This window comes from Nerophis ophidion, linkage group LG17, assembly GCF_033978795.1.
Source record: "Nerophis ophidion isolate RoL-2023_Sa linkage group LG17, RoL_Noph_v1.0, whole genome shotgun sequence".
Classification (NCBI taxonomy): domain Eukaryota; kingdom Metazoa; phylum Chordata; class Actinopteri; order Syngnathiformes; family Syngnathidae; genus Nerophis; species Nerophis ophidion.
Genome location: NC_084627.1, coordinates 52,008,562 through 52,032,804, shown reverse-complemented (window position 1 = coordinate 52,032,804; position 24,243 = coordinate 52,008,562). Strand labels below are relative to the sequence as shown.

The window sequence follows — 24,243 nt, the reverse complement described above, 5'->3', positions numbered from 1 at the left end:
TGAGAGTCCAGTCCATAGTGGATCCAACATAATAGTGTGAGAGTCCAGTCCATAGTGGATCTAACATAATAGTGAGAGTCCAGTCCATAGTGGATCTAACATAATAGTGTGAGAGTCCAGTCCATAGTGGATCTAAGATAATAGTGTGAGAGTCCAGTCCATAGTGGATCCAACATAATAGTGTGAGAGTCCAGTCCATAGTGGATCTAACATAATAGTGTGAGAGTCCAGTCCATAGTGGATCTAACATAATAGTGTGAGAGTCCAGTCCATAGTGGATCCAACATAATAGTGTGAGAGTCCAGTCCATAGTGGATCTAACATAATAGTGTGAGAGTCCAGTCCATAGTGGATCTAACATAATAGTGTGAGAGTCCAGTCCATAGTGGATCTAACATAATAGTGTGAGAGTCCAGTCCATAGTGGATCTAACATAATAGTGTGAGAGTCCAGTCCATAGTGGATCCAACATAATAGTGTGAGAGTCCAGTCCATAGTGGATCCAACATAATAGTGTGAGAGTCCAGTCCATAGTGGATCTAACATAATAGTGTGAGAGTCCAGTCCATAGTGGATCCAACATAATAGTGTGAGAGTCCAGTCCATAGTGGATCTAACATAATAGTGTGAGAGTCCAGTCCATAGTGGATCCAACATAATAGTGTGAGAGTCCAGTCCATAGTGGATCTAACATAATAGTGTGAGAGTCCAGTCCATAGTGGATCTAACATAATAGTGTGAGAGTCCAGTCCATAGTGGATCTAACATAATAGTGTGAGAGTCCAGTCCATAGTGGATCTAACATAATAGTGTGAGAGTCCAGTCCATAGTGGATCTAACATAATAGTGAGAGTCCAGTCCATAGTGGATCTAACATAATAGTGAGAGTCCAGTCCATAGTGGATCTAACATAATAGTGTGAGAGTCCAGTCCATAGTGGATCCAACATAATAGTGTGAGAGTCCAGTCCATAGTGGATCTAACATAATAGTGTGAGAGTCCAGTCCATAGTGGATCCAACATAATAGTGTGAGAGTCCAGTCCATAGTGGATCCAACATAATAGTGAGAGTCCAGTACATAGTGGATCTAACATAATAGTGTGAGAGTCCAGTCCATAGTGGATCCAACATAATAGTGTGAGAGTCCAGTACATATGGGATCCAACATAATAGTGTGAGAGTCCAGTACATATGGGATCCAACATAATAGTGTGAGAGTCCAGTCCATAGTGGATCTAACATAATAGTGTGAGAGTCCAGTCCATAGTGGATCTAACATAATAGTGTGAGAGTCCAGTCCATAGTGGATCTAACATAATAGTGAGAGTCCAGTCCATAGTGGATCTAACATAATAGTGAGAGTCCAGTCCATAGTGGATCTAACATAATAGTGAGAGTCCAGTCCATAGTGGATCCAACATAATAGTGTGAGAGTCCAGTCCATAGTGGATCTAACATAATAGTGTGAGAGTCCAGTCCATAGTGGATCCAACATAATAGTGTGAGAGTCCAGTCCATAGTGGATCCAACATAATAGTGAGAGTCCAGTCCATAGTGGATCTAACATAATAGTGTGAGAGTCCAGTCCATAGTGGATCCAACATAATAGTGTGAGAGTCCAGTCCATAGTGGATCCAACATAATAGTGTGAGAGTCCAGTACATATGGGATCTAACATAATAGTGTGAGAGTCCAGTACATATGGGATCTAACATAATAGTGTGAGAGTCCAGTCGATAGTGGATCTAACATAATAGTGTGAGAGTCCAGTACATAGTGGATCTAACATAATAGTGTGAGAGTCCAGTCGATAGTGGATCTAACATAATAGTGTGAGAGTCCAGTACATATGGGATCCAACATAATAGTGTGAGAGTCCAGTCCATAGTGGATCTAACATAATAGTGTGAGAGTCCAGTCCATAGTGGATCCAACATAATAGTGTGAACGTCCAGTCCATAGTGGATCCAACATAATAGTGTGAGAGTCCAGTCCATAGTGGATCCAACATAATAGTGTGAGAGTCCAGTCCATAGTGGATCCAACATAATAGTGAGAGTCCAGTCCATAGTGGATCTAACATAATAGTGTGAGAGTCCAGTCCATAGTGGATCCAACATAATAGTGTGAGAGTCCAGTACATATGGGATCCAACATAATAGTGAGAGTCCAGTCCATAGTGGATCCAACATAATAGTGTGAGAGTCCAGTCCATAGTGGATCTAACATAATAGTGTGAGAGTCCAGTCCATAGTGGATCTAACATAATAGTGTGAGAGTCCAGTCCATAGTGGATCTAACATAATAGTGTGAGAGTCCAGTCAATAGTGGATCTAACATAATAGTGTGAGAGTCCAGTCCATAGTGGATCTAACATAATAGTGTGAGAGTCCAGTACATATGGGATCCAACATAATAGTGTGAGAGTCCAGTCCATAGTGGATCTAACATAATAGTGTGAGAGTCCAGTCCATAGTGGATCTAACATAATAGTGTGAGAGTCCAGTCCATAGTGGATCTAACATAATAGTGTGAGAGTCCAGTCCATAGTGGATCTAACATAATAGTGTGAGAGTCCAGTCCATAGTGGATCTAACATAATAGTGAGAGTCCAGTCCATAGTGGATCTAACATAATAGTGTGAGAGTCCAGTCCATAGTGGATCCAACATAATAGTGAGAGTCCAGTCCATAGTGGATCTAACATAATAGTGTGAGAGTCCAGTCCATAGTGGATCCAACATAATAGTGTGAGAGTCCAGTCCATAGTGGATCCAACATAATAGTGAGAGTCCAGTCCATAGTGGATCTAACATAATAGTGTGAGAGTCCAGTCCATAGTGGATCTAACATAATAGTGTGAGAGTCCAGTACATATGGGATCCAACATAATAGTGTGAGAGTCCAGTACATATGGGATCCAACATAATAGTGTGAGAGTCCAGTCCATAGTGGATCTAACATAATAGTGTGAGAGTCCAGTCCATAGTGGATCTAACATAATAGTGTGAGAGTCCAGTCCATAGTGGATCTAACATAATAGTGTGAGAGTCCAGTACATATGGGATCCAACATAATAGTGTGAGAGTCCAGTCCATAGTGGATCTAACATAATAGTGTGAGAGTCCAGTACATATGGGATCCAACATAATAGTGTGAGAGTCCAGTACATATGGGATCCAACATGTACCCTCATACCTCGGTAGGAATCATTTAAAAAAGTGTCAAATACAGAATGTACATTCAAAAGGATTATGAAAGCACACATAGCTTGGAAGTGTGTCTGAGGCCCCGATACGCTCGAAGCCCCTCTCGCTTGGGGTCCCTCACCATCCCTCGGACTACGGGCAAACAGTCACAGCCCCGCCTCCTCTGCGCCCGGTGCAGCAGGATCCGATAAACCCCGGTGACAGGGCTGCGGCTCTCATTAAGCTGATTGTTTCGGAAGTTTTCCGACGAAAACCCGAGCTTCTCCAGCGAGCTCCGGACCTCCTCCCTTTCCTCTTCTTCCGCCGTGTCCCAACGCACGGAGCTGTGGAGAGGGCTCGCTGGTTCCGGAGAAGCTAAAGACCAGGGAAACTCGACAGGTAAAAGCCAGTCGCAGCCCAGCATCTGGTCTACGGCGTAACGCTCGCCGGACTCTGGTTTCAAGATGCCCCTGATGAGCCTCTGACAAGGACCGGGCACCCAGGGAGGGATGGTGTAGGCGCCTTGGGTGATGCAGCGTCTCAGTTTGCCCATGGTTTCAGCACGGAAGGGCATGGTCCCGGTCACCATGAAAAAAAGAATGACCCCCATCGCCCAGACGTCCACCGGAGGGCCAAGGTAACACTCCTCCCTGAAGAGCTCCGGCGCGGCGTACGGAGGCGAGCCGCAGAAGGTGTCCAGGGCGTCATTGCGGTTTGAGATCTGTGTGCTGAATCCAAAGTCTGCCACTTTCACACAGCCGCTGCTGGTGAACAGAACATTCTCTGCCTTCAGGTCCCGGTGGATGATGTTGATATCGTGCTGCAATGGCAATGATTCATTTCCTCATTGAAACACTGTGATTACTAGACTACTTCATATTGATTATAGCAGATTTGATGATAGAACCAAGGGTGAGAATATTGGGGGAAGCAGAGATAGTGCAAGGTAATCATAGCACTCTTGGTATTGATAGCTGAGCATAAAAAAACAAAACCAAAGGGATGCACCGATTGATCTGCCGCCGATCAGTATGTGTATTTATTTTCATAAATAACTATGTTATCGCCATTGCCAAATGTTGCCTTTAAATGCAGATCCTCTCTGGCAGACACTGTATTTACTTTTATTATTCATTTGTTGGTATCTTTAATATCATTATGGTATCTTTAAAATCATTATCATATATCTATAGAGGACAAGACTGTCATGATCCGTTGCCCGGATCATGTTTTGTTTAGTTTTGTTCTATAAGTTCCACTATCTCAGTCATGTTTTAGGCACCCCTGGGTTTGTGCTTTGGTTACCATGGGTGCTGATTAGTTTCAGCTGCCTCTGATTAGTGTTCGGCACGCTCACCTGCTGCCGGGCATTAATCACAGAGCTACTTATTCACGTTCTGGCTTCCTTATTTGCTTCCATGCAACAATTTACGTCAGTTACCATTTGGATTCCTGAGCTAAGCTTTGTCATATGCTAAGCGTTTCTTGTTTGCTATACCGTTAGCTTGCTGTGCTATCGGTATGATGATGATCTTTTGTTTGTATCCCGCATGATTTACAGACATTAAATCATTTTCTTACCTGTACCTTGTCTCCGGAGTTTTCCGTCTGCATCCTGGGAGAGCGACCACGTAAAATGCAACCCCGACGTGACAAAGACTAAACATGTTACACATTAGGCCCCTTTTCACCGCAGGAACTTTTACAGGAACGCAAAATTTCGGGTCTGGATAAGTAAAGTTCCCTCTCTGTTTCTGCCAAAAACTACCTGGGTAGATTTGGCTTTCAGAAGCTTTTTTTTGTTCCTGCCAGCGATGTGGGACTTTTGGAAAGTTCCTGGAACCTAATCGGTGGTGGGCTTTGTTGTTGAACACTGATTGGTTGATCACAGTTTGGGGGGTTCCTAAAACTTTTTTTTCCAAACACAGGACAGCCTTTTTAAAATGTATTCACGGAGGAGTATGAGGTATTCCGCCAGACTCGGTTAGCCTCAACCCGAGTGAACTAAATACTAATGCTAACAAGCTAACGCTAAAGCAGATGTGTTTGTGGTCGGCGTGAGATAAACGCTGACATTTATTATTTGTATATTGTTATTTACAGCTGAAATGGACCAAAAGGAATCATTTGACCCTCATGAATTCATCATTTACGGAAAAGACAACTTTGTGACTGTTGGACATTGCGGACAAAAGCCAGACTTTCTATAAACAATGATACAATGTAACATATTACTCCTTTATATTTATCTTACTCAGACTTTCGTAAAAAAACTCTGACCTAATATTGTCTGTTTATTTACATGGTATCAGTTGAGTGTTATTCAAAACAACTTTTCCATACGTCATCAGCCTGGTTTGTATAAACTACCCTGAACTACGAAATGCAGTGGAAACATAGTAAAGATAGGATAACATTACAACTTTTGCCTGTCAGCATTGTGACATTAAATACACGACACGTAAGAAAAGGGATGATCGATCCATAAATTTGTAGCGTCCATACCATAGGTTGTATCATTATATGATCGACACGAGAGGGATCAGATCAATATTTGTATTTTCTCAAAATCATTTTTTGTTGTTTTTGTTCATGTTTACAAACTCAGGGAATAATTTGCTGGACTCTGAAGGCAAAAACCAGAGGATTTAAAAGCGTAGCAGATAGTAACTTTTAAAAACAGCATATAGGAATATATCACAAGTTACCTTAGTTATTGTTTGAACGTTGAAAGTGTTTCATTCTGAAATGCATCAAGTTTATCTGCAGTTTGCATTATGTCTCCGTTATTCATTAAGAGCCACCTGTTTTATTGTTGTTTTTTTAAGCGGTTTAGTACATCACTTGAGGATGCTTGTATTTAACAAAGGTTCACTGTTCGCAATCCAACCAGTGTTCCTCATAAAATGGGTGGAACATGAGGAAAGAGTCAATACATTCCACTTTGTGGATGTGCTAAGAAAAGTTGGCATTGACACTCACCATATATTTGATGGCAGAAAGCATCTGTGAGAAAGTGATCTTGCTGGTGTTGTCAGCCAGTTTCCCTTGGTTGCAGATCCTGTTGTGCAGGTCCCCTCCACCAGCGTATTCCAACACCAGGTAGAGACGGCTAGGCATCTCTAACACTTCATAGAGTCGGATCACGTTGGGGTGCTGCATTGAGTCCATGCTGCTGACTTCCCTGGAGAGCAGTCGTTGGGCCTGTGGGTCTAACCTCGTCTTGTCCAAGATCTTGAGGGCCACTTTGTCTACGAAGAAAAAACAAAGACTGTTGATATTTTCCAAGGCTGCTTGGTGGATATTTTAAGTACTTTAATTGTAATGTGACCTAAAATACATTTAAATATGTTTAAGAAAACTAGCGGCCTGTCTTTCGACTGTAAGGGTTACTGATAAAAGTGTAGGGATCTAGTACCCCTTAATCCCTAGTCTGGGCATCAGCAACCAGCGGCACTTTAGCTCCGAACTCGTGGCTCCCTGAAGTTTTTTCTAAAAATGCAGACACATTTTTCATTTATTATGGTTTCTTTAAAAGGACAAACTTTCTTAACTGTTAGAAATCCCACTGTTTATATTAAACATGCTTTACTGATGAGCGTATTTGGCGAGCGCCGTTTTGTCTTAATTTCAGCGGTCTTTGAACTCGCCGTAGTTTGATTACAAGTACAACTTTCTAGAACACTGCCACAGAAAAACGTGTTTCATGCCACTCCTTCTTTGTCTTATTTTGTCCACCAAACTTTTTATATTGTGCGTCAAAGCACAAAGACGAGTTTTGTTGAAGTTATTGACTTGTGTGGAGTGCTAATTAGGCATATTTGGTCACTGCATGATTGCAAGCTATCTGGACTAGCTGGATGTACATATTGCATTATTATGCCATGTTTGTAGGTAAATGAGAGCTAATTTAATTTCCTTTGCTCCCAACTTTCACGTGGCGGAGTTGGGAGAGTGGCCGTGCCAGCAACCTAAGGGTTCCTGGTTCAATCCCCACCTTCTACCAACCTTGTCACGTCTGTTGTGTCCTTGAGCAAGACACTTCACCCTTGCTCCTAGATGGTTTGTGGTTAGGGCCTTGCATGGCAGCTCCCTCCATCAGTGTGTGAATGTGGAAGTAGTGTCAAAAGCGCTTTGAGTACCTTGAAGGTAGAAAAGCGCTATACAAGTATAACTCATTTACCATTTACTTATGTCCTGTGTGTATTTCACGTATATTTGCATGACTCATGCCACAGTATGTGTATATAACATTGGCTGCATTTCTGACAGTTGTTTGTGTGCAATGTTGTTCCAGACCACAGCAAACGTTACCTAACTTGCAAAGATTGTAATAAATTCAATTGAATAAGAAAGCCTGCCGTTTCCTTTATCTTGGACACACACATTTATAGCTTTGGCCATGCTATGCCAGGAGTTCTCTCACCCTCTGAGAAGCCTCTGTTTTACTAATGTTTTAAAATTGTGTAGATTACTGTCAACATTCCTGTCCAGGAAGATTTGCATCCGCCTTTGAAACACAGTCATTTTGATAGTAGACTAATATAGACACTTATGTCATGTGTCGCTTTCATTATGACACTTACACAAGGCTTTTATTTGTTGGAGGCTCCAGACAGATTACATTTTTGTATCTTTAGTCCAATATGGCTCTTTCAACATTTTGGGTTGCCGACCCCTGCCCTAGTCAATCCAAGGAATCCCACTTAGACACAAGCACAAATGACTCTTCTTAAACGAGCAGTAAATATGTTCTTAAAACAGTGAATGCATGTTTTATGGTGGCTGTATGAACAGGAACAAATTCATTATGTTTCCATTTTGCACAGTACTTCCAAAGTTGCTGATGTTCTGAGAAAAATAAGCTTGATATAGAAAAAAACAATACATTGTCAAATCAAATGATAAGAACACAGTTCGAGGTACCTTTCGTCAGAGCATGAAAAGCCATTTTGACTCTGGAGAACGTCCCAATGCCGATCTCTCCACGGACCTTGTAGAAGCCCACCCTGCGACCTATGATCAGCTCCTTGATGATCCGCTCATCCTTGTGCATGTCGAATGTGAGCTTCTGCAGGGGGGTGAAGCGCAGCGGGGCATCTGCTTCCTCCTCCTCTTGGTCCGGGTCCGAGCTGTCTGTCAGACTATAAAGGCTGTGGTGGAACTTAGGGTTTGCTACCTGGCACTGTCCTAAAGGCATTTCTGAAGAGGCTTTCATCTGCAAAGGTTTAACAGCAGATTGTTCAGTACAGAGTAAACAAGTATTTGTAAAACAGCAATCACTTTTTTCTCAAAACCAATTGAAAACACATTTTTGGAAAGGCCTTAACCTAACTTCTTACAGGAGTGTATCAAACAACACACAAGACATATCTAAATGAATTTTCTAGTTCTTACCAAGTTTCCAAATTTTTGAGAGTCATCAAAACACAGATGTGATACCCATTATAAGGTGTAAAACTCAGACCAAACCCATCTTTGCATTCCAATGGACTACGACACTACTGATGGGTAGCACAGTTTCTTAGGCCACACCTTCATCCCTGCCCACCTTTCAGCCATTGGCCACATTGAGGGAAGGTTTAAATGGTGGTGTCATGAACTGTCATCCCGCTTTAGATTACTTCTGCCCCTATCATTTCAACGGTGGATATTAGTTATGAATTAAAAAAATATATATATTAAGAAGGCCCTGAGAAACAGCTGACAAATGTGCAACCTAAAGGCACCAAATGTCAAATTGGTTGTTTTGGGTTACCAGATTGTCTGTGTTAAATGTGGCTGATCAATTGGCTTTTGTCAGATGAAATGTTATGCAACGGCATTACACAATGTTCTCAGTAAGATTAGCGTAGTGTTCCCTCCCAACAACAGGCTGAGCAGCACAGGTAAAGAGATTATAAAGCATCGTGTCAGCTTCATCAGGTGGAGCGTCGTAATTTAGTTGTATGAGAAGCAGCGTGGGAAAGGTGGGAATGTGTGTAACTGCGGGTAATTTACCTCTGCATGCCATTACATTGGCAGTTTAGCTCAACAAATGCAGATCTAATGACATAGAAAGATACATGATTTCATGTTAAGCGAAAAAGGAAATCAATGGTTCTGCCAAAATATCAAAATCAGTTTAATTATATTCAACTATTAAGTAAAACATGAAATATGTTGCAGTAAAATAACTTATGTTGTAAATAGGAGTTTAAAGAAGACGCACACTATTGAAACTGCTCTTGTGAACCCGATGTAACTGTCTGATTGGATTAAAGCCTTAGACAGAAATACAACCTGTGTTTAAGTGTGATGTCAGTACACTGTCACATGTCAGCATGTCGGTGAAACTGCAAATTCACTTGAGAAAGCACATGAGCCTCGTGGTAGTTGATTGTCCTGTTAAATGAAGCTACACACCTGAAAATATTGTCACCTTGGGAACGGAAAGACAGGATAAATACTTGTATACTTGAAGCTGGTCAGCAGCCTCTTAGTGCTATCAGCTTTAAAACAAACTAGGTCCTTCTTTTCTTCAAACGGCTGTCGTTGGCGTTGCCACCTTGCTGGTTGTCTTCCAGCTCTTTGATTCTCTGACGCAGGGCCTCAATCTGCTTGGTCTTCTCTTCCTGAATGAACTGTAGCTTCTAAAAGGACAACAAAGCACAGTTACAAGCCTGCACATCCTCCACAAATGCAAAACTGTCCTCTTTGCACCTGATCGTACAAAAAAAGAAAACATATTTCACATATAAAATAATGTAAATTCAATTATTCTGTCCGAGACATCCAAAAATACGAACACAAAACACATTTTCAAAGAGAATTCTGGCATTAAATGCAATACATTTCATGAAATAAACATTAAACATTATCAGGAGCCCAGTAGACAGCATCTTCACACTTTGCTATGTATTCTTTCTTGGATTCAATAATGTGTCTCACCTTCCTAATCAGATTTTTGGCATTAGTAGTAGATCCAAGACTGTGTCTTCACACAACTTTACTTATGCAGTCACACTCATACGCAAGACAGTGCTTTACGGCACAAGTCACACTGTCATGAATCCTAACTTTTTTTGGTGGCTTATTTTGCAGCCATACTCAATTAAGAAGAACAGAGGCTGAGTCACCAGTGCATTTGTTTGGGCACTAGGTTCCACTGGAATGATACGCCCATAGGAATGGTACGCTGGCAACAGGCTGGGTTTGTTACCCAGAGTGTTTGGCTGTACCATAAACGGGACGGTATACAAAAACCGAAAACTTTCTTGGAAAACCATATCAAATGAAAGGTACAAAAACCAGGAACCACTTTACTTTGAATACTTTTCTCAGACCATTTACAAATAAAACAGGGATGACCTGCAAAAATTATTGAATTCAATGTTCACTGTACTTCACATGCTAGAAATCCAACGTTTTCCTTACAGCATTGCTTTGGCTATGTTTATCAGGCTGGACAAAGGCCCGAACAAACTTTCAGTCTTTTTTGGAGGACATGAACGTGGTTTTACATGTCGCGCTCACCCTCTTGAAGAAATTATTTGCAGTGTTGTTGAAGTCATGTTGTTTCTGCTGCTGCTGCTGGCTCCACTGAGCTGTATTCTGAATTCTGCCCAACTTCGCACCAAACTGTAAAAAGCAAAACAAAACACTCATTAGCCAAGCGAGTATAAAACCACAACCATCTGCAACACAAATAAACTCAAAAATTATTTTTAAGAAGGCTGTATAATGCCCATAAATGTTACTTATTATTTAGAGAACATTTAGGAGATTTGCATCTCTGTCATCGCCATGGCAACCCCTCTACGCCTGAGACACATGTTGTTTCAGTACTATAATTCCTGTTGAGTGCTTGTACAAATGTTGCCATATAATCAGGTAATTTGAGGTGATGTAATTGAGTTCACATTTCAGCATTTTTGTCTGCTCTAAGTTTGTATTTACCACAGTGGCTTAAAGATAAATTACACTTGAGGGGGAATCCTGTAAAAAAGCACACATTCTTAATTTGTCAACATTTGTATTAAAAAAAAAAAGGAACATTCTTCAGAAAAAAATTATAAATTCCTCCCGACTGCCAACTGCCGATGAAGCATTTTTCTTGCAGTTCTTCTATTCATCCATTTTCTACCGCTTGTCCCAATCGGGGGGGGCTGGAGTCTATCCCAGCTGCACCACAGACAGACAAACATTTTTGCACTAGGACAAATTTTGTGTTGCCAATCGACCTATTCCTAGGTGCATGTCTTTGGAGGTGGGAGGAAGCCAGGGTACTCGGAGGGAAGCCAGAGTACCTGGTGTGAAACCACACAGTCACGGGGAGAACATGCAAACGCCACACATAAAGATCCTGAGCCCGGGAATCTAACCCAGGACCTTCTTGCTGTGAGGCAGATGCACGTCTTGTAAATTTACAGGACAATTCTTAAATGGGAAGGTAATGGCTAAGAAAGGCAAAATACGGTAGTTTCCCTGGGAAAACTGTAGGTTCAATGAGACATAGACACAGCAATTAAATATCCCCATTATATAGTAAAGAAGCTCTCTCCCGAAGGGTTGTCCCGATACCAATAATTTGGTACCGGTACCAAAATGTATATCGATACTTTTGCAAATAATGGTAACTACGGAAAATGTCAATATTGGCTTTATTGTAACAGAAAATCTTACAATACATAAATAAATAAATAATAAATGGGTTGTACTTGTACAGCGCTTTTCTACCTTCAAGGTACTCAAAGCGCTTTGACACTACTTCCACATATACCCATTCACACACACATTCACACACTGATGGAGGAAGCTGCCATGCAAGGCGCCAACCAGCACCCATCAGGAGCAAGGGTGAAGTGTCTTGCTCAGGACACAACGGACGTGACGAGGTTGGTACTAGGTGGGAATTGAACCAGGGACCCTCGGGTTGCGCACGGCCACTCTCCCACTGCGCCACTCAAAGAACAATTTTACAAGGTTAAAATATTAATTAAATGGCATTAAACACATCAGGCTTTTTCTTGTTGTACTCAAAGTACAATTTACAATTTTCCATATTACATATAGTCTGCCAGAATCAAGGATTAGGTTCGAATAGAACAGAAAGTTTATGGTTGCCACTCCTGGTCTTTGCTTGAAGAAAAATAAAATTATTAGTAAGTACTAATAACACAACTATTGATAAATGTACACATAAAAAACATGTAGCAGGTAAAACACAGATTTGTAAAAGATAAAACACAAATTGTAGGAGTTTGTTACAAAATTCAGTCATTTCACTTGCATTAGTTGGCGCTAATTGGGCGGTTTTAACTCCGCAGTTCTGTGCGCTTCTAAGAAATGTGCTCAACAGGACAGCTGGTTAACTTATGCGCATGAGTAGCGTATGCGTGTTTGCGAAAATGGGAATGTGTTGGCTGAGTGACGTCGGTGAGTGAGTGGGCAAGTGAAAAGAGAGAGCGGTACCTTTTGCACTGAAGGATAAATGAGTTTGGTTGTGTCCTGCAAAACCAATAATACAGCAACCAGATTGTCACCAATTGGCGACCTCGTCATTCTGACTCGAAAGTGGAGCTTAGCAGACTCAAAGGTAAAGTGAAGGGTGTTAATCCCAGTGAAACCATCGCCCTTGGAGGGAACGTCTCCCCTGTGCTCCTTGACTACTGTCTGCATGAGAGCCCAACAGCAGGAAAGGTGTAACAACATTATTACCTGTCACTCTTTATAACTCCTTGTGCCGATCTGAATGCTTATTATTTAAATGTTTACCTAAGTTTGAAGCAAAGGTGGTATTACTAATCGCCACGTTTAGCGAGGCGTGTTTTAAAGCAGAACTTGCAGCGTGGCGGCTCTCTGTTTAAGGGTTAGTTTTGAAGGCCAAATATCTCCATATTGCGCTTCACGCACCCTCTTAATTAACTAATAGAATTGCCATTAAATGTCATTCTTCCTCTCCACGATGTTATGGCTTGTATGCACTTTGTGTGTTGTTTTGACACTCAACATCATGCGTCTCGGCGCTGTAATCACCGCCGCACAGCGGAATTTGAATCAAAGAACAGCACTGGTATTTTTTCAAAGGTAGTATAGTACCAATTTCAATTAATTAGTATACCGGTACTTTATTAGTACCGGTGTACCGTACTATCTGAACCCATGTGTGTGTGTGTGTGTGTGTGTGTGACAACCTTTATTTTACCTCCATTTGCAACTTCAACAGCTCGCTTTGGTGTTTTTTCTCCTGGTCTTTGAATGTCGTTTTCATCTCCTCCAGATCCATGGCTTTTTGCTCCAGTAACGTCTTCACTTCGGCCTCTTTAGCTTTCACTGCCGTAACAGCCAGCGCAGCCAAATACAGGAGAAAAAAGGTTGAAGGTTTGAAATGATCATATAGATAACAAATATCTATGTCACACTTTATTTAAACCACTTATTCTCTTTGGATGAGCTCACATGGAGTAGATAGCCCGTGTCACTAGACCATCACAAAACACTTCAAGACAGACCATTACCATTTACACACACCTCCAATCAAACAAGCAATACTCCCATTAGAAAACATGAAGTCAGTCACGATGGAATATATAATCTAGACCCGGGGTGTTTCAACGTTTTTATGCCAAGGCCCGAAAGTCTAAGGATCTAGAGACCAATTGAAAAACAGCCTGTACCTGAGCTTTGTGATACAGGTAACTAAGCATACAATGTTTCCTGCAGGACTGAATGTTACGAGCGGATGTGTGTCTATAATTGGACGCTGTTGGGAGAGACATAAAGGTTGAAAAATACATGTTAAGAAATGCATATAATTTTGTGGTTGACAGATGGAGGACCTATATCAGAACCTGCTGTTTGTTGAGTAATTGATAGTGATACCTGTGATTAATAATAAAAAATGAATCTATGTGCTTTACTGCATCATAAAAAGTTTATAACTGTCAAGTTTTTAAGATCACTGATCTTCAACAACTTTTTTCACAGAATTTAAATTGCAGAACCAGCTGCCAAGACGTAACAATAACCTCACAGTATATAAAAAAACAATTCTGTGCAATGGTAAGTAAATGGCCCGTATATATATATATACATTTTTTACTATATCTTTAACGATACCCAAAGCATTTCACATTATACATGACTTTATACATTACATTCACACAATAATCACACACTGATGGCGGAAGCTGCCATGCAAGGCTCAAACCACGACACGTCATGGGCAAGGTGGGTGAAGTGTCTTGCCCAAGGACACAACAGCTGTGACTAGGATGGCGACAGCTGGATACAAACCAGGAACCTTCAAGTTGCTGGCACAGCTGCTCTACCATCTGAACCCATGCCATCCCTGCGCTTATTAATATTGTCATAAATACGACAACAATCAATTATTTTACATTCAAAACACAACAGCAGTATTGTTCATTTCAGTTCAGTTTCAGTTTATTTGGAACATGCATCACACAATTCCAGTTGTTTCATTACAGCACGTCCGAAAAGAAGTAGGTAGAAATACTATTTTAATATGGTAGTGGTGTGACCTCATTCTGTTCTTTGTAATGAAATAGGTTAATAAATCAGCTAAAACATACAATGATCCCTCGCCACTTTGCGTTTCAGTTACTGCTGTCTCACTGTATTGTGGATTTTAAGGAACTGTTGATTACATTGAGATTGGCGTACTCATTGAAGTTTCATGTTCAAATCAAGGAGGTTTTAGCGTTTATGAAGTGTTTAGAGCATAGGTAGGAAGTGTTTATAAGTGAATGTTAAAGCTCCGTAGAGGACTTGTTTAGAAAAAAATATCAGTTTTTTTATTATTTGTATTATTAGAATAAACACTAAATTGTATTCGATAAATATAGCGACAAAGTAACTAAAGCAACATTACAGAAAATGTTTGCTAGGTCTTATTCTCTGGAAAACCAGGTGTGTATGAGGTGTGCTGCCAAGTGGACTTAGCCATAATTGCAGTTACGTTATGCTGCCACTGTTCCTTAAATGGGAAAAAACTGACTCGTTTTTAAGACAGCAGGCGTTCTTTGATGCTAAATTATTGCTCAAGCGCCATGATTCAGTGTGGCTTGCCGAGGAAACCGTGCTTTACAGGATTCGAAACGGATGATACTGGACAAATGCGTGCGTCAATGTGTTTGTTTGTGCAACTTTTTCTTATGACATTTACATTTTTTGTCCTTTTGGAATGTGCTGTGAGCAAATAAAAAATTAGGCCTCGGGCCACACTTTGCACACTTTTGCTGTCGGAAAAAATCCATTCACACTTATGGGCAATCATAACATACATGTTTTAAACAGAGTAACTGAAAATACATTTTCTCAAAAAGTAGTCTATAGTAAACAATAAAATAATCATCGATACACCAGCCGAGAGTGGAGTCGGCTATCTTGGTTGCTTTGTTGGGTCTGCTCCTGTTTCTGGCCATGCTCTCTCCACCCCAGCAGACGATGGCGTGGAACAGCGCTGAGGCCACCACAGTGTATATGTATCTTTTACATTTTATTCATAGCTGTATGTAGAAGTGGCTGTTTGTATCAGCTCTGCTCTTTTAATGTCTATAATGTCCTTTGTGATCTTTGATGTTTCCCACTTACACAAATGTAAGAGGGATCTGTGCTATGGCTATGAGTTGGTTTTTCCCTTGGCCTCAGTTTGGACCCCCTCTCCAAGGGCCCAGGCTTAGACCAATTTTATTTTTCCTCACCGCCCCACCCCCATTGTTTACCTGTATCTCACCTTTTTTATAAGGGGTGCCAGTAGTTGGCAGACCTGTCAGCGATCCTGTTCTGTCTCCCTGTAATGTTTGTCTGATCTTGAATGGGATTGTGCTGAAAATTTTAATTTCCCCTCTGGGATTATTAATAAAGTATTTCTGATTCTGAGGTGAGACATAAAAAAGCAGGGTTATTGTGCAGGGTAGCTTTGGAATAATCCCAAAGCATGAAATATTTTTTGTTTTATTTTCTTGTTTATTTATGCATGTGCACAACATCCATCCATCCATCCATTTTTTACCGCTTATTAAACTTTGGGGTCGCGGGGGGAGCTGGTGCCTATCTCAGCTACAATCAGGCGGACATCTATTATTTATTGAAATTTGTTTTTGTTTTTTTGTTATGAATCAGCTCTGTGCTGTTTACATGTATTTTATGTTCTTTGTGTTCTATATTGTTTCCCTCTTGTTTTCATAGCAAGATGGTACCGCAAATGGTCGCCATGGTGGTACGCTCTCTTGTAGTTGCTGCATTTTTGTTTGTTTCTTGCATAAAACAAAGAGAGCACAGTCTACCAATTCAAATTCCTTGTGTGTTAAACATACTTGGCCAATAAAACGGATTAAAAGAGGTATTTCTAAAACCTATATTGTTTTCTCTTTAGGATCAAACTAACACTACTATTTCAAATAAAACTGTCAAATAGAAACAAAACAACAGGTGGCGCGATATGCCTTAAAACCATAAGGGCGTTGTCAACATCACTCCATAGCAAGTCCCTTCTGGAAAAGGCCCACAATAACCAAGTTTATCAAAGAGGTTCCAAAGACATGCACCTGAGGATAGGTTGATTGGCAACACTAAATGGTCCCTAGTGTGTGAATGTTGTCTGTCTATCTGTGTTGGCCCTGCGATGAGGTGGCCACTTGTCCAGGGTGTACCCCGCCTTCCGCCCTATTGTAGCTCAGATAGGCGCCGGCGCCCCCCGTGATTCAAAAGGGAATAAGCGGTAGGAAATGGATGGATGTACAGCATGTGTGCATTATAAGTGATTTAAGTTAGTTTTGACCATCACCTTTGAACATCAACTTAATAAAATCTACAAAATTAAAACAAAACTAAGGGTAATACTGGCAAAAGTGTTTTTGGTGGCCTCAATTAACAAAAGGAAAAAGACAATGTTGTGATCACGTGAATACTTTATGATGAACTCCTTTATAGCACATAAAGCCTCACATACTGTACGGGTGATGTGGCTCAGATGGTAAGAGCTGCCGTCCAGAAAATTGAGGTCTGCTGGTGCGAATCCAGTTTCCACCATCCTAGCTTACCACCATATATTTGTGAACGTGCACTGAATAACTGATGAGTTTTGTCAGTTTGGGAAATGTTTTCAGTGTCTACAAAAGTGCTATACAAGTATGTAAATATAAAGCATAATTAGGATTTTTTTTTTTAAGCAGAGTGAGAAAACCTCTTGGTGTCGGATATGGTCAAAGTTGCCTTTCATAATTGCACAGCGCCTCTAAACTTGATCAAAATGTGCAGTATGAATCAACAGCAGAATGTTTCGACGCCATTATTGCGACAATCGTCTCAATATATTCCATCTACTAGGTGGATGAGCTATTTTAGTGCAAGTGATGTATTTGCGAATAGTGGTTTAAATTATTAAGGGAGATGTTTACTGTGAGTGTGAGCTCTTACACTGATTGGAAGCTTCTGTGTGGGCATCCTCCACCTGCCTCCTGCACTGTTCCATGACAGACTCTAGCTCCCTCTTGTGGCTCTGTCTCTGTACTTTTATTTCACTGAGCAGTCGTTGGTTCTCAGCCTCCCCTTCCTGTAAATATAAAAACATAACATTAATCATACATGAAATGGTCCAGTTTACATACATACATTTGCACAATTCAACACACTGAAAACTAGTAAGAAGAAGCAGCTTATTTATTTCTAACCCTTCTCCATGCATATTATTGACAATTCATTTCCAACAATATTTTCCTTTTACAATTTGCTATTTAAGGTTGGTTCAATTCCTGTGAGTATTTGTCACCATTTGTAATGCAAGAAACAACAAATAGAAAACATGTAGCAATTGAGGTACGGTAGTAAAAGACGTTGACAAAATAAATAATAATAAGCAAGTATGAGTTAAAAACTAATTAAAAAACAGTATATTGTCCCTGCAATGTTAAAATAAATGACGCAATAAAGATGTTAACATAAAGATGAAAAAATACATACAATTACAATCAGGCAAATAAGATATGGATTAACAGAATACTTATATAAGTCTAGAAAATCACTCAGACCTACTCAGTGGCTTATTGGTTAGAGTGTCCGCCCTGAAATGGGTAGGTTGTGAGTTCAAACCCCGGCCGAGTCATACCAAAGACTATAAAAATGTGACCCATTACCTCCCTGCTTGGCACTCAGCATCAAGGGTTGGAATTGGGGGTTAAATCACCAAAAATGATTCCTGGGCACGTCACCGCTGCTGCTCACTGCTCCCCTCACTTCCCAGGGGGTGATCAAGGGTGACGGGTCAAATGCAGAGGACAAATTTCACCACACCTAGTGTGTGTGTGACAATCACAGGTACTTTAACTTTAATAGACAGTGCAGACATCGGCCAGGCGCTATTTCCCAAAAGTAAAGAGTCCTTAAACAAATTCTTGAATGCAGGCTGTGATACAGATCACCCCCAAAAATCTAATTAGTTGTTCTGACAGTTTAATCGCAAGCCACCCATAACATTTTGAGCTGTGTTGCTAACTATTTTTTTTGTCAGTCACTTCAGAAACAGGCTGCAGGAAGGTTTACTCTTTGCATCGGTCTAATCACCAGAGCAGGTTTGTTTTCGAGCAAAATTAAACAAGGATGTGAACCCTCTTGTCCACTGTCTTTGTCTCTGTGCGTGGAGGTGGGTCCACCAGCAAAGTTCAACCTCCTATCAAAAATGTAAGGTAACACAGTAGAAATGATCAACATCACTCTCAACATCTAATCACTTGTTTCGTTTCCTGTAAGTTTGGGCAGCACTTTTTTAACTACCGTATTTTCCATGCCATAGGGCGCACCGGATTATAAGGCGCACCGCTGATGAATGCTCTATTTTTTATCTTTTTTCATACAGAAGGCGCACCGGATTATAAGGGTGCATTAAAGGAGTCATATTACTATCATTTATTTCTAAATGTAAAACACTTCCTTGTGGTCTACATAACATGTGATGGTGGTTCTTTGGTCAAAGTGTTGTATAGATTAAGTTTTACAGATCATCTTCAAGCCGCTTTCTGACAGTCGCTTCAGGATGCGCCGTTTTGTGGCCGCTCTTATTTACGAGTTCACCTTCGGCATCGTCTTCTCACCGTTATCTTTGTTGTAGCGGTGTAGAGTGCAAGGACTGGAGTGGAAATGACAATGATGCCAAACTACTTCTCCGTGGTAAAATGTCTGTGTAGGTTTTCAGTCATCAGGTCATGGTAATCCGCAAAGGTGGAATAAAGACAACTGGACTCCTAAGGAAATGTCACTTATATCCAAAAGGCCTTATCAGCTGTAAATTTTTAGGTGTGGAGTCTCCCTATTTACAGTACTGTATTTTCAGAACCATTTGGCAACACCGGATAATAAGGCGCACTGCCAATGAATGGTCTATTTTCGATCTTTTTTCATATATAAAGTGCACCGGATTATAGGGCGCATTAAAGGAGTCATACTATTACATTTTGTTTCTAAATGTAAAACACTTCCTTGTGGTCTACATAACATGTGATACTGATTTCTTTTGTCAAAATATTGCATAGATGATGCTTTACAGATCCTCTTCCCGCCATCTTTGTTGTAGCGGTTACCGTTCGAGGGGGAGTGGAAAAAGTGTCAAAAGATGGAGCTTACTGTTTTAATAACATTCAGACTTTACTTAAATCAACAACGGAGCAGCATCTTCTCTTCCAGAAAAAACAACACCAGAAATGTGTCCTGTGAACAAAACGTCCGACCGGAACTCTCTAGTAACTAAAGTTCCTTGGGTGAATAATGTAAAGTCACTACACCGGTATGTTTTTGCGCTTTCATGGCGAGTTTCCTGACAGATATAAGTACGAACTTTAGACTACTTTATATTCAAAAATGGCAACAGCGGAGAATGAATGTCCCATAACAAGAAGATAGAGAAAAAGAAGAAGCACCATTTTTCAGGTTTGATGCAGATCCCAAATACAGATCAGCTGGTACCAGAAGGTAAGAAAAGCTGCTTTTGCACAATATGTCTTACCTTAGACACACACCATAATAATACTCGTATGTTGAAGCATATCAAGCTTACCAAAGTCGTACTTAAACATTTTGATAGATTTTTGAACGCTGTGTGTAATGTTCTGTATTTTCAAAGGAACATAAGGGACAAGCGGTAGGAAATGGATGGATGGATGGATGGATGGATGGACATATAAAATGTTGGTGTTATTTACCTGAGTCATACTGCCATCGTAGTGCAGTCTACACGTATCTCTAATGTTTGACAGCCATCCACTGGTCACACGTATCATTACACCATGTACCAAATAAAATTGCTTTTAGGTTGGTAAGCAAAACAAGAATTGTTCCGTACAATAGGCGCAGTGGGTTTTAAGGCACACTGTCAAGTTTTTGAGAAAAAAAAAGGATTTTAAGTGCGCTTTATAGTCCGTAATATACGGTATGTTGTAAACTAACTATCAGACGGATAAACAAACCCTAGAGAATGGTAGAGGTAATACAACTGTAAAGTTTGTGCGTGTTTGTTTTGTACATCTGTCGTTACAAGACAGGCTGCAAGAGAATCACTCTTTGCAAAATTAACTACAAACAGCCCCTATAAGTAATAAATGTAAACATTTAGCCCGAAACACAACTATTTATTTCAGTTTCCTTTGTGTAAAATAAAAATCATGTTGACGTCTAAAGAAAATATCAAAATCTATGGTTTGATTGGCATGCACGAATATGACCAACTTCATAGGAGAAAACTCCAACAAGTGTTTCAAATGTGAGCAATTTAACATTTATGATACATATAATAATATATCAGTACATATTATATACTGTGTATATAATATTTAAACATTACATGTGTTATTTTTTTATATTGCTACCACGTTACATTTTTAGTCTACTTTATACCTTTTGTTTTTGCCCTCTATTTGTGCCCTTGTGTGCATTATTACCCTTTCCACCCTTTGTAACTGAGCTACTGTGTCGAACAATTTCCCTTGTGCATCAATAAAGTTTGTCGAAGTCTAAGTCTATTTTAATTCACTTGAATAATTAACGATTGAGCAATACTGTACGTATAAAGGTTTAGTTTTAAGCTTCTGTATAATTCTGTATAACTCAATGCATGATTACACCAGGGAAATTGAACAAACTGGAGGATTTTTAATGGGATTGCATTAAATATATTTTTTTAAAAAGGGCGACAACTTCGTTGTTCGTCGTTACCTCTGCTGTTCTTTCAATCTTTTTTCTTAGGTCGGCCGCATTTCTTTTCAACAGCTCATTCTCCACTAGAACATGAAAAAGGGTCGCAATGATTAGTCATTGCCTGTGTTTTTCAAAGTGGAAATGAACATGCACAAGTCATCCACTGCAACAACACCGGGAGAAAGAACAGAGAAAGTACGGGGAACCTGTTCAATCTATCGGCGTCTAAAACCCGTGTAGTTTCCTCAATCTGAAAAACGGGCCTCGCTTCTCATGACAGTAAGTCTGTGATGCGAGAAAATTTCAAGCGGAAGCATGTCGAACATTTGGAACAGTGGTATGCCAAATCATCACTTAATTCAATATTCAAACACAGTGTTACCGAATAAACTGTGTAATGTTACAGTGGTCAAAAATATCAAATATACTTGTTAAATAAAACCTACGCCTTGTTTTTTATGATTACTTAGATTTACTATGCTACTGCATTTTAATGTTGGTCTTCATGGTGGTACTTGGAAAGTCAAGTGTTTTCTGAGGTAGTACTTGGTGAGAAAAGTTTGAAAACCACTGATCTGGAGGATGAGGACTCCAACTCTCCTGGGTAAGGTAGTTAGCTTTTTGTGTGGGCTGGCTCACAACAGAGAGGCGAAGTTGTGTTAAAATAGCTTAAACTATCATTTTACTTGAAGTCCAGCAGCTAAACTTTGTCTATATACCGTATTTTTCAGGTTATAAGTCGCTCCGGAGTATAGGTCGCACCGGCCGAAAATGCATAATAAAGAAAAAAAAACAACATACATAAGTCGCACTCGAGTATAAGTCACATTTTTAGGGGAAATTTATTTGATAAAACCCAACACCAAGAATATACATTTGAAAGGCAATTTAAAATAAATAAAGAATGGTGAACAACAGGCTGAATAAGTGTAGGTTATATGAGGCATAAATAAGCAACTGCTATGTTAATGTAAGAGTCATTCAAATAACTATAACATATAGAACATGCCTTTACCAAACTATCTCTCACTCCTAATCCATAAATCCCATGAAATCTTCTTCCTGGATGTGGCTTCTAAACAACTCTGCCAAATCCAAAGGTATGCACCGCTTCCACTTGTCCTTTTCTGCCGCATATTTCACTTCGTCCAGCTTGTAATCTGCACAACATCATTTCCTTTTCAACACCCCTTTTGTTCAGCCCTTCTACCTTTTTATAAGTTACCGCCAACCATGAAATGATCCATTTTAATAGCTATGGCAGTAGCATATAGCATATAGCAGTTAGCATTCCATGACCCACAATGCACTTCTGCCAGGACCCTCCCCAGCCGAAATCTTATTGGTTGACGTGTGTGTGACGATTGCTGACGTGTGTGTGACGATTGCAGAATTCATATTGGTTGACGTGTGTGTGACGATTGCAGAATTCTTGTTGGTTGACGTGTGTGTGACGATTGCCGACGTGTGTGTGACGATTGCAGAATTCTTATTGGTTGACGTGTGTGTGACGATTGCAGAATTCATATTGGTTGACGTGTGTGTGACGATTGCAGAATTCTTATTGGTTGACGTGTGTGTGACGATTGCCGACGTGTGTGTGACGATTGCAGAATTCTTATTGGTTGACGTGTGTGTGACGATTGCAGAATTCTTATTGGTTGACGTGTGTGTGACGATTGCTGACGTGTGTGTGACGATTGCAGAATTCTTATTGGTTGACGTGTGTGCGACAATTGCTGACGTGTGTGTGACGATTGCAGAATTCTTATTGGTTGACGTGTGTGTGACAATTGCTGACGTGTGTGTGACGATTGCAGAATTCTTATTGGTTGACGTGTGTGTGACGATTGCCGACGTGTGTGTGACGATTGCAGAATTCATATTGGTTGACGTGTGTGTGACGATTGCAGAATTCATATTGGTTGACGTGTGTGTGACGATTGCAGAATTCTTATTGGTTGACGTGTGTGTGACGATTGCCGACGTGTGTGTGACGATTGCAGAATTCTTATTGGTTGACGTGTGTGTGACGATTGCAGAATTCTTATTGGTTGACGTGTGTGTGACGATTGCAGAATTCATATTGGTTGACGTGTGTGTGACGATTGCAGAATTCTTATTGGTTGACGTGTGTGTGACGATTGCCGACGTGTGTGTGACGATTGCAGAATTCTTATTGGTTGACGTGTGTGTGACGATTGCAGAGTTCTTATTGGTTGACGTGTGTGTGACGATTGCCGACGTGTGTGTGACGATTGCAGAATTCTTATTGGTTGACGTGTGTGTGACGATTGCAGAATTCTTATTGGTTGACATGTGTGTGACGATTGCTGACGTGTGTGTGACGATTGCAGAATTCTTATTGGTTGACGTGTGTGCGACAATTGCTGACGTGTGTGTGACGATTGCTGACGTGTGTGTGACGATTGCAGAATTCTTATTGGTTGACGTGTGTGTGACGATTGCTGACGTGTGTGTGACGATTGCTGACGTGTGTGTGACGATTGCAGAATTCTTATTGGTTGACGTGTGTGTGACGATTGCTGACGTGTGTGTGACGATTGCAGAATTCTTATTGGTTGACGTGTGTGTGACAATTGCTGACGTGTGTGTGACGATTGCAGAATTCTTATTGGTTGACATGTGTGTGACGATTGCAGAATTCTTATTGGTTGACGTGTGTGTGACGATTGCAGAATTCTTATTGGTTGACGTGTGTGTGACAATTGCTGACGTGTGTGTGACGATTGCAGAATTCTTATTGGTTGACGTGTGTGTGACGATTGCTGACGTGTGTGTGACGATTGCAGAATTCTTATTGGTTGACGTGTGTGTGACAATTGCTGACGTGTGTGTGACGATT

The 24,243-nt window shown here is 40.5% G+C and overlaps 2 protein-coding genes across 2 annotated transcripts in view; both read right to left on the bottom strand.

The window, feature by feature from the left end:
• Positions 1-2,837: 2,837 nt before the first annotated feature.
• Positions 2,838-9,138, bottom strand: nim1kb (NIM1 serine/threonine protein kinase). The gene is made up of 4 exons (XM_061877172.1): positions 8,586-9,138; positions 8,115-8,406; positions 6,171-6,439; positions 2,838-4,008 (listed from the first exon to the last, which is right to left on the bottom strand). Exons 2-4 carry the CDS (start codon positions 8,404-8,406, stop codon positions 3,253-3,255), a joined length of 1,317 nt encoding a protein of 438 aa, XP_061733156.1. The 5' UTR covers positions 8,586-9,138; the 3' UTR covers positions 2,838-3,252.
• A 150-nt stretch (positions 9,139-9,288) lies between these two features.
• LOC133536544 (coiled-coil domain-containing protein 152-like) overlaps positions 9,289-24,243 on the bottom strand; it is a 28,736-nt gene continuing 13,781 nt past the window's right edge. Inside the window, exons 4-8 of the mRNA XM_061877173.1 lie at positions 21,396-21,460; positions 17,613-17,748; positions 13,375-13,502; positions 10,704-10,808; positions 9,289-9,820 (exon numbers count right to left, since the gene is read on the bottom strand). Of these exons, the coding sequence (XP_061733157.1) occupies positions 9,692-9,820; positions 10,704-10,808; positions 13,375-13,502; positions 17,613-17,748; positions 21,396-21,460 (563 nt within the window). The 3' untranslated portion in view covers positions 9,289-9,691. The remainder of the gene's footprint in view (positions 9,821-10,703; positions 10,809-13,374; positions 13,503-17,612; positions 17,749-21,395; positions 21,461-24,243) is intronic.

Coding starts and splice junctions, on each gene's coding strand:
- nim1kb (XM_061877172.1), bottom strand. CDS start 8,406: ATGAAAGCCTCTTCAGAAATGCCTTTAGGACAGTGCCAGGTAGCAAAC. Junction 6,440..8,114: donor TTTTCATGCTCTGACGAAAG/GTACCTCGAACT, acceptor TTTTCTTCGTAG/ACAAAGTGGCCCTCAAGATC. Junction 4,009..6,170: donor TTTCTGCCATCAAATATATG/GTGAGTGTCAAT, acceptor TTGCCATTGCAG/CACGATATCAACATCATCCA.